The following is an 11,925-nucleotide window of genomic DNA, read 5'->3' on the forward strand; positions in this document are numbered from 1 at the left end:
GCGAAACACCCACCATCCACCCAGCGCCAACCAGCTCCTTTTCTCGCCAGTTGCAGGCGCTCTTTGGTTAATGTCAGTACTTATGACTATCTGCTGTCTTAGGATCCTCGAATTCTTCCCTCCGTAATGTCCAATACCAACACTCCAGCTTCTCCCACGGCGCGGGGAAGCTCGCCCAACCCTGGTCGTGACGTACAACGGGCATATCAGGGCAGTCCCCATCGAGTTTCACCCTTCCCAGAAACCCAGATTGGGCCTCAAGGAGCAAGTAACAGGCATGGTAAAAAGAGAAAACACCGACACCACAAGCGGCGACGACATCGACGGCCTTCTTTTGCCCCGGCTACCGTTGAAACTCCACCCGCAGGCTCCCCAAGTAGAGAAGCCGAGGGGATACCTGAAGAGGGCGAGACTGCGGCCCCAACGGCCCCGACTGATACCCGCCGAGCATCTTTCTACCGGCTGGGCCAGTTAGGAGGGGCCACTTTGAGTGATACCAGCTTGGATAGCGAGGCATTGTTGGATCATAGGTATGAGTCGTGCACCGATCAGGGTCCGTACCCGTGAGCCCAGAGAATGGAGGACTAACACATTCTACTTGATTCTCCAGGAACCAACCGATGATGCGCACTCGCCGTGAGAGCAGACTTGCCCAAAGCTCCCGTCCAGAGTATCCTCCTCTATCGTCTCTCGCTTCCCCTGACAACCGCTCTCGTCCAAGCGCAGCTCGTCTAGGTGTCAAAACTTCAGACGAAAGCGAACCGGAATCGGATGAAGCGGACGATCGAACCCCTCTCATCAGGCCTACCTCACTGCACAATACCAATTTCGTCCGGTATGGCACGGATGCCCGAGATATACCGCGACCCTCGAGACGGTCTTCTGGTAGGAGCGTCTCTCACTCGCCGAGGGACGCATACGATTCCAAGAGGTCTTATGATGTGAACAATCCACCTTCAATGCCCGGCAGCCCGAAACCCGGTGCGGAGATACCGTATGACGACTCGCTTATTACAGGCGAAGAGTACAGTCGCTCGAAATCTCCGGGAGGCGGGGGTGCGCCCGCCTTTCCGCGAGATGTGGTCATCGATATGGAAGGCCCCGACAGGGCTGATCAGATTGGGTCCGCTCCACCATCGCCTCCGGTTTCACTTAAGCGACGTCGGACCGTTACTCTTCCCGTTGAAGAAGACGTGTGTTTCCCGACTGGGGCGTTATCGGACCTTGGCGAAGAAGAGTTTACTCCGCATCCACCGATAGAAGGGTATACGGCAACGCCACGACGACGGAGAAGAAGAGTGTGGCCAGACCTCTCGGTTCTGGAGGAATGGAGCCGGGAAGAAAAGGAAGAGCGAACGGAGGGTATCCGAGCAAAGAAGATCAGCGAGCCTGTTCTCATTGGCGGAAGGCTGCGTACTCGAAATGCCCCTTGGAGACGTGAAGAGGAAGAAGCACCCTATCGATTCACCTATTTCAACGAGGAATTTCAAAGCACCATTCACAGCCAGACCATCTCTGAGCTTGTGCAGCCCGGTCAGACTTTTAAAGATTTATTTTTCCCTGAGCCGCCTGAGCTGGAATCAGGCGATGAGGAGGAAGAAGACGAATTTCGTCCATTTACTTTGAACGGAACTCGAACAAACTCGCTATCAATGCCTGGTTACAACGGAAGAAGCGACCGTGACAGTGCGGTGGCTGACTCGAGAGAAGTTAGCCCAAATCATGCACCTGGATCTTCTCCTACGCAGAAGGAGAAGCGTTATGGTCCGCGACCGACGTTTTGGCTAGACGTGCTTTGTCCTACGGATGCGGAAATGCGTATAATTGCCAAAGCATTCGGAATACACGCCTTGACCGCGGAAGATATAATGATGCAGGAGGCACGAGAAAAAGTAGAACTCTTCCGTCATTACTACTTCATTAACTACCGGACCTTTGAACAGGATGTCAATAGCGAAAACTTCCTTGAGCCTGTGAACATGTATGTCATAGTGTTTCGGGAAGGCCTGCTCAGCTTTCATTTCTCACAGACACCACATCCTGCCAATGTGAGACGCAGGATTCGCCAACTGAAGGATTATTTAATTTTGAACTCTGACTGGATCTCTTACGCTATTATCGATGATATCACTGATGTTTTTGGCCCATTGATCCACTCCATTGAGGAGGAAGTAGATGACATTGATGACACAATTCTACGAATGCACTCTGATTCTAAGGATCCAAATGACACGGCTCCGCCGGAATCTGCCGTTTCTGGATCTGACATGCTTCGCCGAGTCGGTGAATGCCGCAAAAAGGTCATGGGCCTTTATCGCCTTTTGGGCAATAAAGCCGATGTCATCAAAGGCTTTGCGAAGCGCTGTAATGAACAATGGGAGGTTGCTCCGAAATCAGAGATTGGACTATATCTCGGCGATATTCAAGACCATATTCTAACAATGACGGGAAATTTAACACATTATGAGACGTATGGAGTCCTGGTCTTGTTCCCCTTCTGCATCTGAGCTAACTCATATTTGATCCTAGTTTACTCTCGCGGGCTCATTCGAACTATCTCGCTCAGATAAACATCCGCATGAACGAACGACAAGAACAGACCGCCGATGTACTCGGCAAACTCACTGTTCTTGGAACTATCGTACTTCCTATGAATATCATATGCGGCATGTGGGGAATGAACGTCAAAGTTCCAGGTCAGGATGTTGAGAATCTCCATTGGTTTTTGTCTAGTACGTGAAATCTCCTCTCCTTTCAACTTTTCCCCCGAGCCGGGACATAAAGATGTGATGTGTATTAACCGTCCTGCCTTTAGTTACTGCTGGTCTAGTTATTTTTGCTTTTGTTTGCTTTTACGTCGCAAAACGAGTATACAGAATTGTGTGATTACCCCGCTGGGAGCTATTTTTATCACGGCCTCTCCGTCACCGGTGATTCTTACGATGCCATTGACGAATGTAACGTTTCTGATGCTAGGAATTAGTCCCCCTCACCGCCACTAGAGATAGGCTACTCGCATATTCTATTTGTATAGCTATCTTCTTTTGAATATAGGCCAAATATCGGCGTTTGGATTCTGGGCGTCCCACCCCCGAGTTCCAGTTCCTTGATTGGTTGCGTGTCTCTTTTGATCTTTTCTACATATTCTAAAATTTCCATGCATGCTTCTTTCGAAGACGGTTCCTTTGGATTGGTGGAGAGATGTGTATATATACTAATTCCAATAGTTGTAGTTTCCTCTGCTCAGCAGGCCCGTTTTGCTTAACTTAGTACTGGACTAGCTATGACATCATTATGGAGAATTTTGCGAACATTTGTCTCTCAGGACCGACAGCCATCTGTGCACAGCTTTTAAGTAACCTCTTGAAGCAAGAAAAACAGATGAGAGTACGGAGTACTCCGTACACTAATTTTAACAATGATTGTGAAGTTGTACATGCATACAACTATGATCTTTGACAAGCAGAAGTTCACCTCCAAAGGAGTAACGAGCACTCTCACAACATCAGCTCTCAGAATATGTAAAAGGTTCAAGCAAAGTTAATCGAATGTTATAAAGCATGTTGGTATGATAGCTTGACATATATTCCTAATGATGTATGCCTTGCCAATGTATAATAAGCTTGGAGTAAGAATGGTGTATTCAACCCCTCCAATATGCCTCCTGCGGTGCTGTGGTATCTTGATATCCACTGCCAATAGCAATAACCAAAATATCATTGCACTGCCATCCCCACAGCACACAATGTCATACTCAACTTAACCTTTTTCTTTTTCTTCTTCTTCTTCACACATTCCACATTAAGTAGTTTTATTTCATCACTTTTCCTTCTTCACACAAATGAAATTCGTTGGTGCATTTCTCGCAAGGGAATGGCTAGACTGTCCTGGTAAAATCCCATAAAATGCAAGACAGTGGGTATGTATGTAGGGGGTATAATTAAAAGGAAATTAGAAGTAAAAAGAAAAAAGGTCCCCCCGAAAAAAAAAAAAAGAAAAAAGAAAAAAAGAAAGAAAAGAAAAAGAAAAAAAAATACATAGAATAGTGTAACAATATTAAGAGAGAGAAAGGAAAAACGGAAGAGAAAAGAAAAAGGGTGAAAGACGATCAAAAAGTGAAATCCAAATCCGTTTGCACCCAATCCGCCCTGTCCTGGCCCAAGACTTGCATCTCGCTGCCTTTTTTCCAGTCTATATAGTTGTAATTTGCATTGGCATCGCTTTCGTTAAAAGAATCAAAGGGAGACGAAACGTCCCCTCACTTTTTCCCTTGGTTGGAGAAGAGTAAAGTACAGGCGATAGTATCGTTTATCTTCCTCCTTCTCGGCTCTTTCGGGGTTAAGATGAGTCCTTTCTGACGATAAAGACTCACAAAGGGAGTAAAATTAAAACAGGGAAGTATAGGGTAAGAAAAGTCCAAGATCTAAGAGAAGTCCCACCAAAAATCAAAAACAAGAGGGGCGCTATGAGCCAAGTGACGAGTAGTTCTCGTCCATCCCCATGGGGAAAGGAATCGCTATGCTCCACAGTTGCAAAATTTCAAAGTTACCCAAGGAATAAAAGGGAGTGCTAATAAAAAGTCAATGAATAAATGTTGTCACAATCAAGTGGGGGCATCATGTGTAAAGAATTCAGCGTAAGAAAGGGGTAAAAGTTCTTTGAGGCTTCAGTAGGAAGAGGATACGATCAAGGCGGGTGTCCAAATGATTTAAGAGACTCAGAATAGCCGTATAAGTAGCGTGGCCGCCGCTGGCGGAAGGAACGATAGCCATCGATGATCACTCAATGTGCACTGAATCATCTGGAGTATGGCCGTCATGGTCTCGAGAATCATCAGCATCGCCATCTTTGTCGCCGTTACTGTCTTCATCTGGTAGGACATTGATCTTGGAACTTATGGAAGCCGACTTGGTGCCGGAACTCAACGGCAACTGATACTTCACAACTCCACGGACGATCAATTCAAATGGGTGCTGAAGAACACGCTCCCATCTTAATGATCCTCCCTCCTCAGTTTTGTTTCCTGGTTTTGTCAACCGTACCTGGCCAGTGGAGTTGGATGCGATATGTTTCCAAGGCGACGGCTCGAAAGTCAATGGCGAGGCGAAATGGAAAATCCGACCTAGTAGCATGGTCTGCGGGTCCCTAACGTCATCGTCTGGCATTGGATCGGTTCCTTTGTCAACGCCACCTGTAACGTTGACAGTAGCGATCGAGGCTAGATCCTTCGAGGAATGTCCCCGCTTGCTGCTCTCCAGATTTCTCGCATTAATCGCCCGTTTCTTACTCTCTGTAGTTCGAGGCAATTTTTTTGGATGAGGTCCACGGTCTCTCCAAAAAGAATCGCTGCCGACGTATCTGCTTTTCGCGAAAATATTTACGTCCATATCGTCGATAGTGAGCGCAAATAAGTTCGGGTTAACGGCTTCAATATCCAAATCGAGCATGATTGTCTGCTCTGAGGCTAGGACGTTTTGGATTTCCCTCACACGAACGTTCTTAAGCGGCTGCGTGGCACCGATGATGAATAAAGTCGATCCACTGGTGAGAACAAAAAACAGCATTAAAAGTAAGGCACACACGCCATAGCGTGCCCAAAATCCAATTCGCCTCTGTCCAAGATACTCCATCTGTCGGAGGCTAGAACCGTTTGAACGTCGCCCATGACGGCCCCGAATACCTCTAATGGCACCAACTAAGGGAGTCCGCTCATCGTCAGCGCCTTCAGCGTCGAAATCGTACCCGTAAGTGTCTCCGTCCTTTTTTAGCTTTCGACTGCGACCATTACCAAGAAAGTGACGAGAGGACTTGGGGTTTTGGGACGGCTGGAAAGCTGATTGATCTAATGCGCCCTGATGGGCACCATTTCTTCCATGTCGCCCTATATGATAGTGGCGTGCTGTATGCAGCCCATGCCCTCTCGAGGTGCCTCGACCAGCAGAGCGATCTTCGCCCTCACCATCCATGGTGTTATAGGAAGTATTTGTAAACTTCATACTTCTTTTCCCTGTGATACCGTGCAGTGAATCTCTGACGCCAGGACGCATTCGATTTCCGTACTGGTCTAGCTGGCCAACCGCGGACGCCGCACTTGGGGTCCGAGAATGATATCGGTGTTGTCTGGATGGATGAGGGTCAGGAGGGTTTGATTCATAAACAAACGTCTCCGCAGAGTCCGATGAGTCTGCGTCTTCAACAGCGCTTGCTACCTTGGCTTCGAAAATATCCGCTTTCGACGATGCTACAATCCAAGGTTAGCTTCTGCGGATTTATTCAAGCCTAACGATCTGTAACCCTACCTGTTCCAGTGGGTAGAGTTGGTTTACGAGTTTTCTTCTTTTCTTTTCTCGGTCGGATAGTCTCATCGCTGGCACGTAGTCGAACTGTGGCGCTGCCGTCTTTCCTTCCCAGCCCACCACGCTCACCAGCACCTCCACCGAGTGAGACTTGAGGTATAGAGCTGACAGTTTCCGTCTCCACAGTCATATTTGTCATAGAAGACTCTCCAATTTTCCCACGGACAGAGTTCAGCGAAGTAAACGACCGTTTCGCAAGGACTTCGTCAGACCTAGGCTTAGTAGGGCCATGCTTTTGTATGTTGTCCGTCTTCGATCCGGCACTTTTATTACCTCCGCTGTCACTGCCACTGTCCCCAGAGGGTTTTACAACTTTAGCTGCTTCACCGGGATCTTCGCCAGTCGGCGGGTCAATCGCAGTGAGACCTGGGACCGTACCCTCCTGGACTGTTTCAAGGACAGGTGCGGTTCCACGGCCCACGCCGCGGGTAGGATTCTGAAATTGGGCATCTTCTGGTGCTTCAAGACACTTGTCCGCAGATAATATGTTATCGCTTCCCGCAGGATGCCTCTTGCTTGCAGTGTTCGCGGAGATGTTATCATGGTCTGCACGTCTGGGGGAGATTGTGCGTTGCAAAGGAATTCGGGCTGGTAGACCAGGAGGTGGTGACTTTATTCGATGGAATTTAGGCCATTGTAAAGGAGGATCTCCCGATTTTGTAGGCATGTTTGATTTATTTGGTTGGGATAGGTCTGTCGAAGCATCTGTAGTAGGCGGTGGAAGATGTGGTTTGTTTGAATCAACAAGATAGCTTTCCAAATCACGGGCAGCCGGCAAATGGGTTCGATTGATCGAAGTAGAGCTTGAATTTCGACTTGGACCCAATTCCTGGCTATTCCTGCGAGATCTTGGAGTGGTCCTTGATGCGGATATTGGATTCACACTTCTAGGCGGCACTCGATTCGGAGAAGCCTCTCGGGAGGAAGTCACAGAACTTGTGGATGATAACGGAGCGTGTTGTCCGGTCGAGAGATACTTCGATAGCTGTGTTGCACCGTTCGATTGCACGTCACGCGTGGAGGGAGGAGCCTGGAGGTCTGACGAAGGTCGGCCTTGGCCGCGTTTCCCGTTGCGAGTGGTGGCAGGAGAAGGCATCTCCCAATCAGGGTTTCGTTGATTTGACATATTTTCAAACGGCACGAGGGCGGAGACAAACTAACTCACTGGTCGTACGAAGCCAGGTCGCTCCTTGTTGGAGGAGCAACAGAGTATCGAATCCGAAGGGGTGATTCACGCACGCAGGGACCCGCCTGCAGTTTGCAAAGTAAACGGATGCACCAGCTACCAATCTCAGAGCTTCGAGCCAAGATATTCCATCCTGAAATATGCTGCAGAAGAGGGACAGGCGAATCGGACTTCGAAAACTTTTGCGCGCTTTTTTGGTTGGTGAAATGGCAAGGGGTGAGGAGATCGTCCAGCACGAGCCAGGATCGAAGGGCCTAGCGACAGAAAAGCCGTTTGTTGTTATTGTTGGACTGGGCTTGACCACATCATCGAAAGTTCGTGATTTTGTTGAAGGTCGATGGTTGCCGGGAAGAAGTTGGGCAGACGAGCAGGGAGAAAAAGCCTCGCCGGATTGGCCGGAGTGATGGACCAGGCCACAAAGCGTCGGGTGTCAAACGCCACGTTCCTGGTGTTCCGTAATTTATGATCCTGTTGAGTCCTTGTCTTCCTTGCTAGGCTCTTAAAGAGCTACACCGGTTGGCGGAGATGGCACTGCTGGGGTGGTGTGGATTGGCCGTTAGCGTCGATGAGACCAATAAGGGTGGCCCACGTCAAAGACCGAACGATGTCAATTGCTGAACAAAACCGGCAAGTCCACGGTCCTAGTGAGACGTTATAAGAAGTGAAGCGGCCAGACGAAGGACAGCGAAGCTGTATCAGGGGGGAAAAGGTGATTGTGAGAGGTTGACAACGAATCGAAGGAGTCCAGGTGCCTGAGCACGGCAGAAACAAGGAGTTCGACGCTGGGAGAAATTGCACAACGGCAAATGGCCCCTAGACTGCCCTGGGAAGACGTTCAAGCCTTTGTGGAGAGATGGAGCTGCAGTCTGACGGAGGGAAATGGAAGAGCAGGGCCGATGATGATGACGAAGGGCGGCCATGGATATGGTGGTGGCGGTTTTGTCAGCGTCTCGATCGTGGCCGAAAAGTGACCTCAGCGGACTTTCCCTGGTAATTTCAGGCCCGTTTGAGACGGGGCGTGACCGTACGTTACAGGTATCATATCCGAATACGGTGTGCCTCTTTCCGGCAAGAGTTGTCGCATGTGGCTGAGCGTGGCATGGTGCTGTCTCAAATTACATACCCAGTACGGAGTACAGAGCAGATTACTCGGCGCCCGGATTAATTGCTGCCGACAGTACGGAGTGTCGCTGCTTTAAACACGCATCGGGACCAAGACTCATGAAAATGAGAATCTTGTCGGAAAACCCTCATTATCAAGCAAGGATTCCTAAAACGTTCCATTTTTTTTTTTGAAGTCCGTGTGACACACAGACAGAGAAAGAGGGGAAGTATATGTGCGGGTTTTCGTGCGCGGGCCTTGCCGATTCCCGCTCTTACTCAAAAACGGCCTGTATTAGCGTGTAACCTGTGCAACAGTCCAGAAACCGAATGATCGGTTATTTACATACCGTTACATTTACTGACCGCCATTGATCAGCAATCTGGAAGTACACCCATGTACTCCGCGATGTCCACCTTAAAAAAGCGAGACAGCTGGAGTGACGCCGAAAGAGCGACTCTTTTGGGCGGAATATTCCTCCACCTGACGGCCGCTTGAAGGGTGATGATACTCAAGTGATTAAAGGGTCCGTTCGATCGCTATCATCGGGTGCCCAGAACTGCCATTTGAAACTGAGTTCTGGGCCGAATGGGAACAACCTTCCAACTTTCCTGAAAAATCAACCCTTTGGTGTCAAGGATGCTTGCAGGCTTCTCTCACGATGTGTCCAAATCTCCGCATCCTCAACTGTCCCAAACACACCGTGGTTAGACCGCCTGTGGTTCTAAGGCCGTCTCTCTTTTTAGCCGACGGGGGCCCAGAACCTCGCTGCCCAGACATCTAGACTTTGCCCCGTGCCCACTCCCGCTTGGCTTGGACGATTCGACTTTTGGATCCCTAGGGACTTCATAGAGGCGGGGATCCCATGGAGGAAAATACGGGGCATGACTTCTTGATCATCCCTTTGTCCCTCTCCTAGTCTCTGTCGCTGCGAACAGATCCTGGACAGGAATCATATTTTCAACCCAACTATGAGAAGGAACCGAGAACGTCGGCGATTGCCGACTCACCGAATACCTCACTGCAAAAAGCCGTCGTCAACTCGACTCGACTTGCCGTCGCTTAATAGTCACTGCGGAGTGCATATGGAGTGGATTTCCGGCAAATAATAAACAAAGTCTTTCCAGCCATGACGTCGTTGATTGTCAAACTAGCAGCGATTGTGCAGAGCGGTCGAGGACTCGAGATAACCCTTACTTCATTTCATCCTTTCTTGGATGGCACTTGTTTTCGGGGGAGGTAACTAGCCCATTTGTGAATGGAAATGATCGTAAAACGATTTCAAATCGCAGGTGAACATCTGAAAGTTGGATTCCGCCTATTTCCAAGTCGACAAAGCTTTCCTCATGAGGGGATTGGCCATGCTGAAAGTTTTTGAAGAAGTTGAACAATTCGCATGCTACAGATTCCCGTTTTTGCTAACCCAGTCTCCATAGTTAAGTACGGGGATATGCCAGCATAGATACATGAAATTCTTATGAGTGTTGTAGGTATTAAAGCTGCCGATGTTGATTCATGTGCGAGGAAAAGCAGAAGCAAAGCGAGAAAGACTTGGCGAGAGACAGTCCTTTTTCTTGTTCATATTCTTTAAAGAATGATCACTTTTCGCACTTTGGGTTTCGTCAAGGGAATATCTTCCGACAATTTCTTCAAAAGTCAAAATCTTGGGCCATAGGAGGCCCTGTTTGCTTCTTTGACCCTCGAACCGGCAATAATAATTATGTCTAAAATGTCGGCGGCAGAATATTTATGGATAGCTCTGTATGTATCTTACTTCCTCTCTGCCTTGAGTCCGTGTTCACTTCTTGTGTCATATTTTGATGAAGATGGAACTTAGTCTGCCCAAGCATAACCTTTGCCTTCAGTACTACTATTACCTGGGGGCACTTGGCCTCATACGTTTTGACGAGTGCATTGTTATTGTATGATCACATTCCCCCTGGCCTGTGGAATTTTGTCAACATACTCTCCGCAGGGAGGGACGAATGGATTCTAAATTCGGTTGGATGTGGGGACGGTATAGTTATACCTCTCTTTAAGAGCAGAATCCCCATATCTCAGTTACGAATTGAAGAAGTCTTCCTTTTGTTACGTCTCTAGTACTTTCGCACGCGCACAAATTTGAGTTTTAGAGGCTCTTGTGATGCTGCATGTTGCCTTGGTTGCTATTCAATGCGTATGGCTCTTCCTACAGCTCAAATGTCATGCGTCGTCGCCAAAGCAGGCTCGACAGAATACTTCCATGGTCTGCACTCTGGCGGGCTGTTATGACCACGCGCCAGCCTCCAGGCAGTGCCATTGGTGTTTTTGCAATTCAAGAAATTATGCGTGTGGCATTATGGACCACATATATAATGGTTGCGAAGGGCTGGATCCAACAGGAAATGATTGTCTGCAGCCAAAGGAAAAACTTGTTGACCCCCCCCCCCCCCCCCCCAAAAACGCAATTTGGCTCACATGGCTCTCCAGGATGGTACTTCATATACTCAACACCAGCCCTAGTAGTTCTAGCAAATAAGGCTATACCGACTCTCGAGGCCAGGATTACAATTGGACTTTGTACCGCCTTGAAATTTCGACGGCTTTAATTTACTTTACGTCTGTCCTTTACTCCTCTAACCCACAAATAGGATATGTTCTGGCAGCCTCTTGCGACTACTTTTTGGTCAACTTCGCTGACCACCTTTTCCCTCGAGTGATTACCCGTAGGAAGAACAATTTCACTGCCCGGTAAAACCCAGTTGAACCTATACTGCATCGACGAACGGCTAGCATGGCAATAACATAGAATAGTGCTAGATATGCTATACCAAGTGTGCTTCCCGACCGTGGGCACGGAGCCTCGTCTGAGCCACCTCCAACACAGCATTGATTCCCCAACGCGAGGCTGCTGAGCCGCTTTTCCCTTTTGTTATCGTTTCACCCTGTTTTGCACCTTGATGGCCCCATGGTCGGCAGATCAGACCTCGAAATCCATGCATCTCCCGAAGTAATCAATTACCTGTCGTCCGCTTTTTACCATTTTAGGAACGACTACGTATATGCGGCTTGTTTCAACCCTCTCCCAGTCTTGCCTCCAATTAACATGTAATTCACTTTAAGGTTGAAGTAATATATCCGTTAAACCATTCACTGATTTAATCAATTCATGGTCATAAAGTTTCGATGCCCAATCATAGATGCCTTCGAAACCAATACTCTTGTGGTCAAAGCACCAAGGGAGCTCGAATACTCCAGTAATTGGCGATGATTAAGAGATGGGCAGTTGTGTTTCAGGCTGC

General features: G+C 48.4%; 2 protein-coding genes across 2 annotated transcripts; one reads left to right on the plus strand and one right to left on the minus strand.

The window, feature by feature from the left end:
- The first annotated feature begins 9 nt into the window (after positions 1–9).
- MNR2 (CorA metal ion transporter) lies at positions 10–3,281 on the plus strand. The gene is made up of 4 exons (XM_003066161.2): positions 10–530; positions 611–2,470; positions 2,530–2,732; positions 2,816–3,281. The coding sequence occupies exons 1-4, from the start codon at positions 127–129 to the stop codon at positions 2,884–2,886; spliced, it is 2,538 nt and encodes an 845-aa protein (XP_003066207.1). The 5' UTR covers positions 10–126; the 3' UTR covers positions 2,887–3,281.
- A 280-nt stretch (positions 3,282–3,561) lies between these two features.
- Positions 3,562–7,826, minus strand: D8B26_002240 (uncharacterized protein). Its single transcript, XM_003066162.2, has 2 exons — positions 6,300–7,826; positions 3,562–6,241 (listed from the first exon to the last, which is right to left on the minus strand). Exons 1-2 carry the CDS (start codon positions 7,480–7,482, stop codon positions 4,779–4,781), a joined length of 2,646 nt encoding a protein of 881 aa, XP_003066208.1. The 5' UTR covers positions 7,483–7,826; the 3' UTR covers positions 3,562–4,778.
- Between the last annotated feature and the right edge of the window lie 4,099 nt (positions 7,827–11,925).

Source organism: Coccidioides posadasii, chromosome 1 (genome assembly GCF_018416015.2).
Source record: "Coccidioides posadasii str. Silveira chromosome 1, complete sequence".
Classification (NCBI taxonomy): domain Eukaryota; kingdom Fungi; phylum Ascomycota; class Eurotiomycetes; order Onygenales; family Onygenaceae; genus Coccidioides; species Coccidioides posadasii.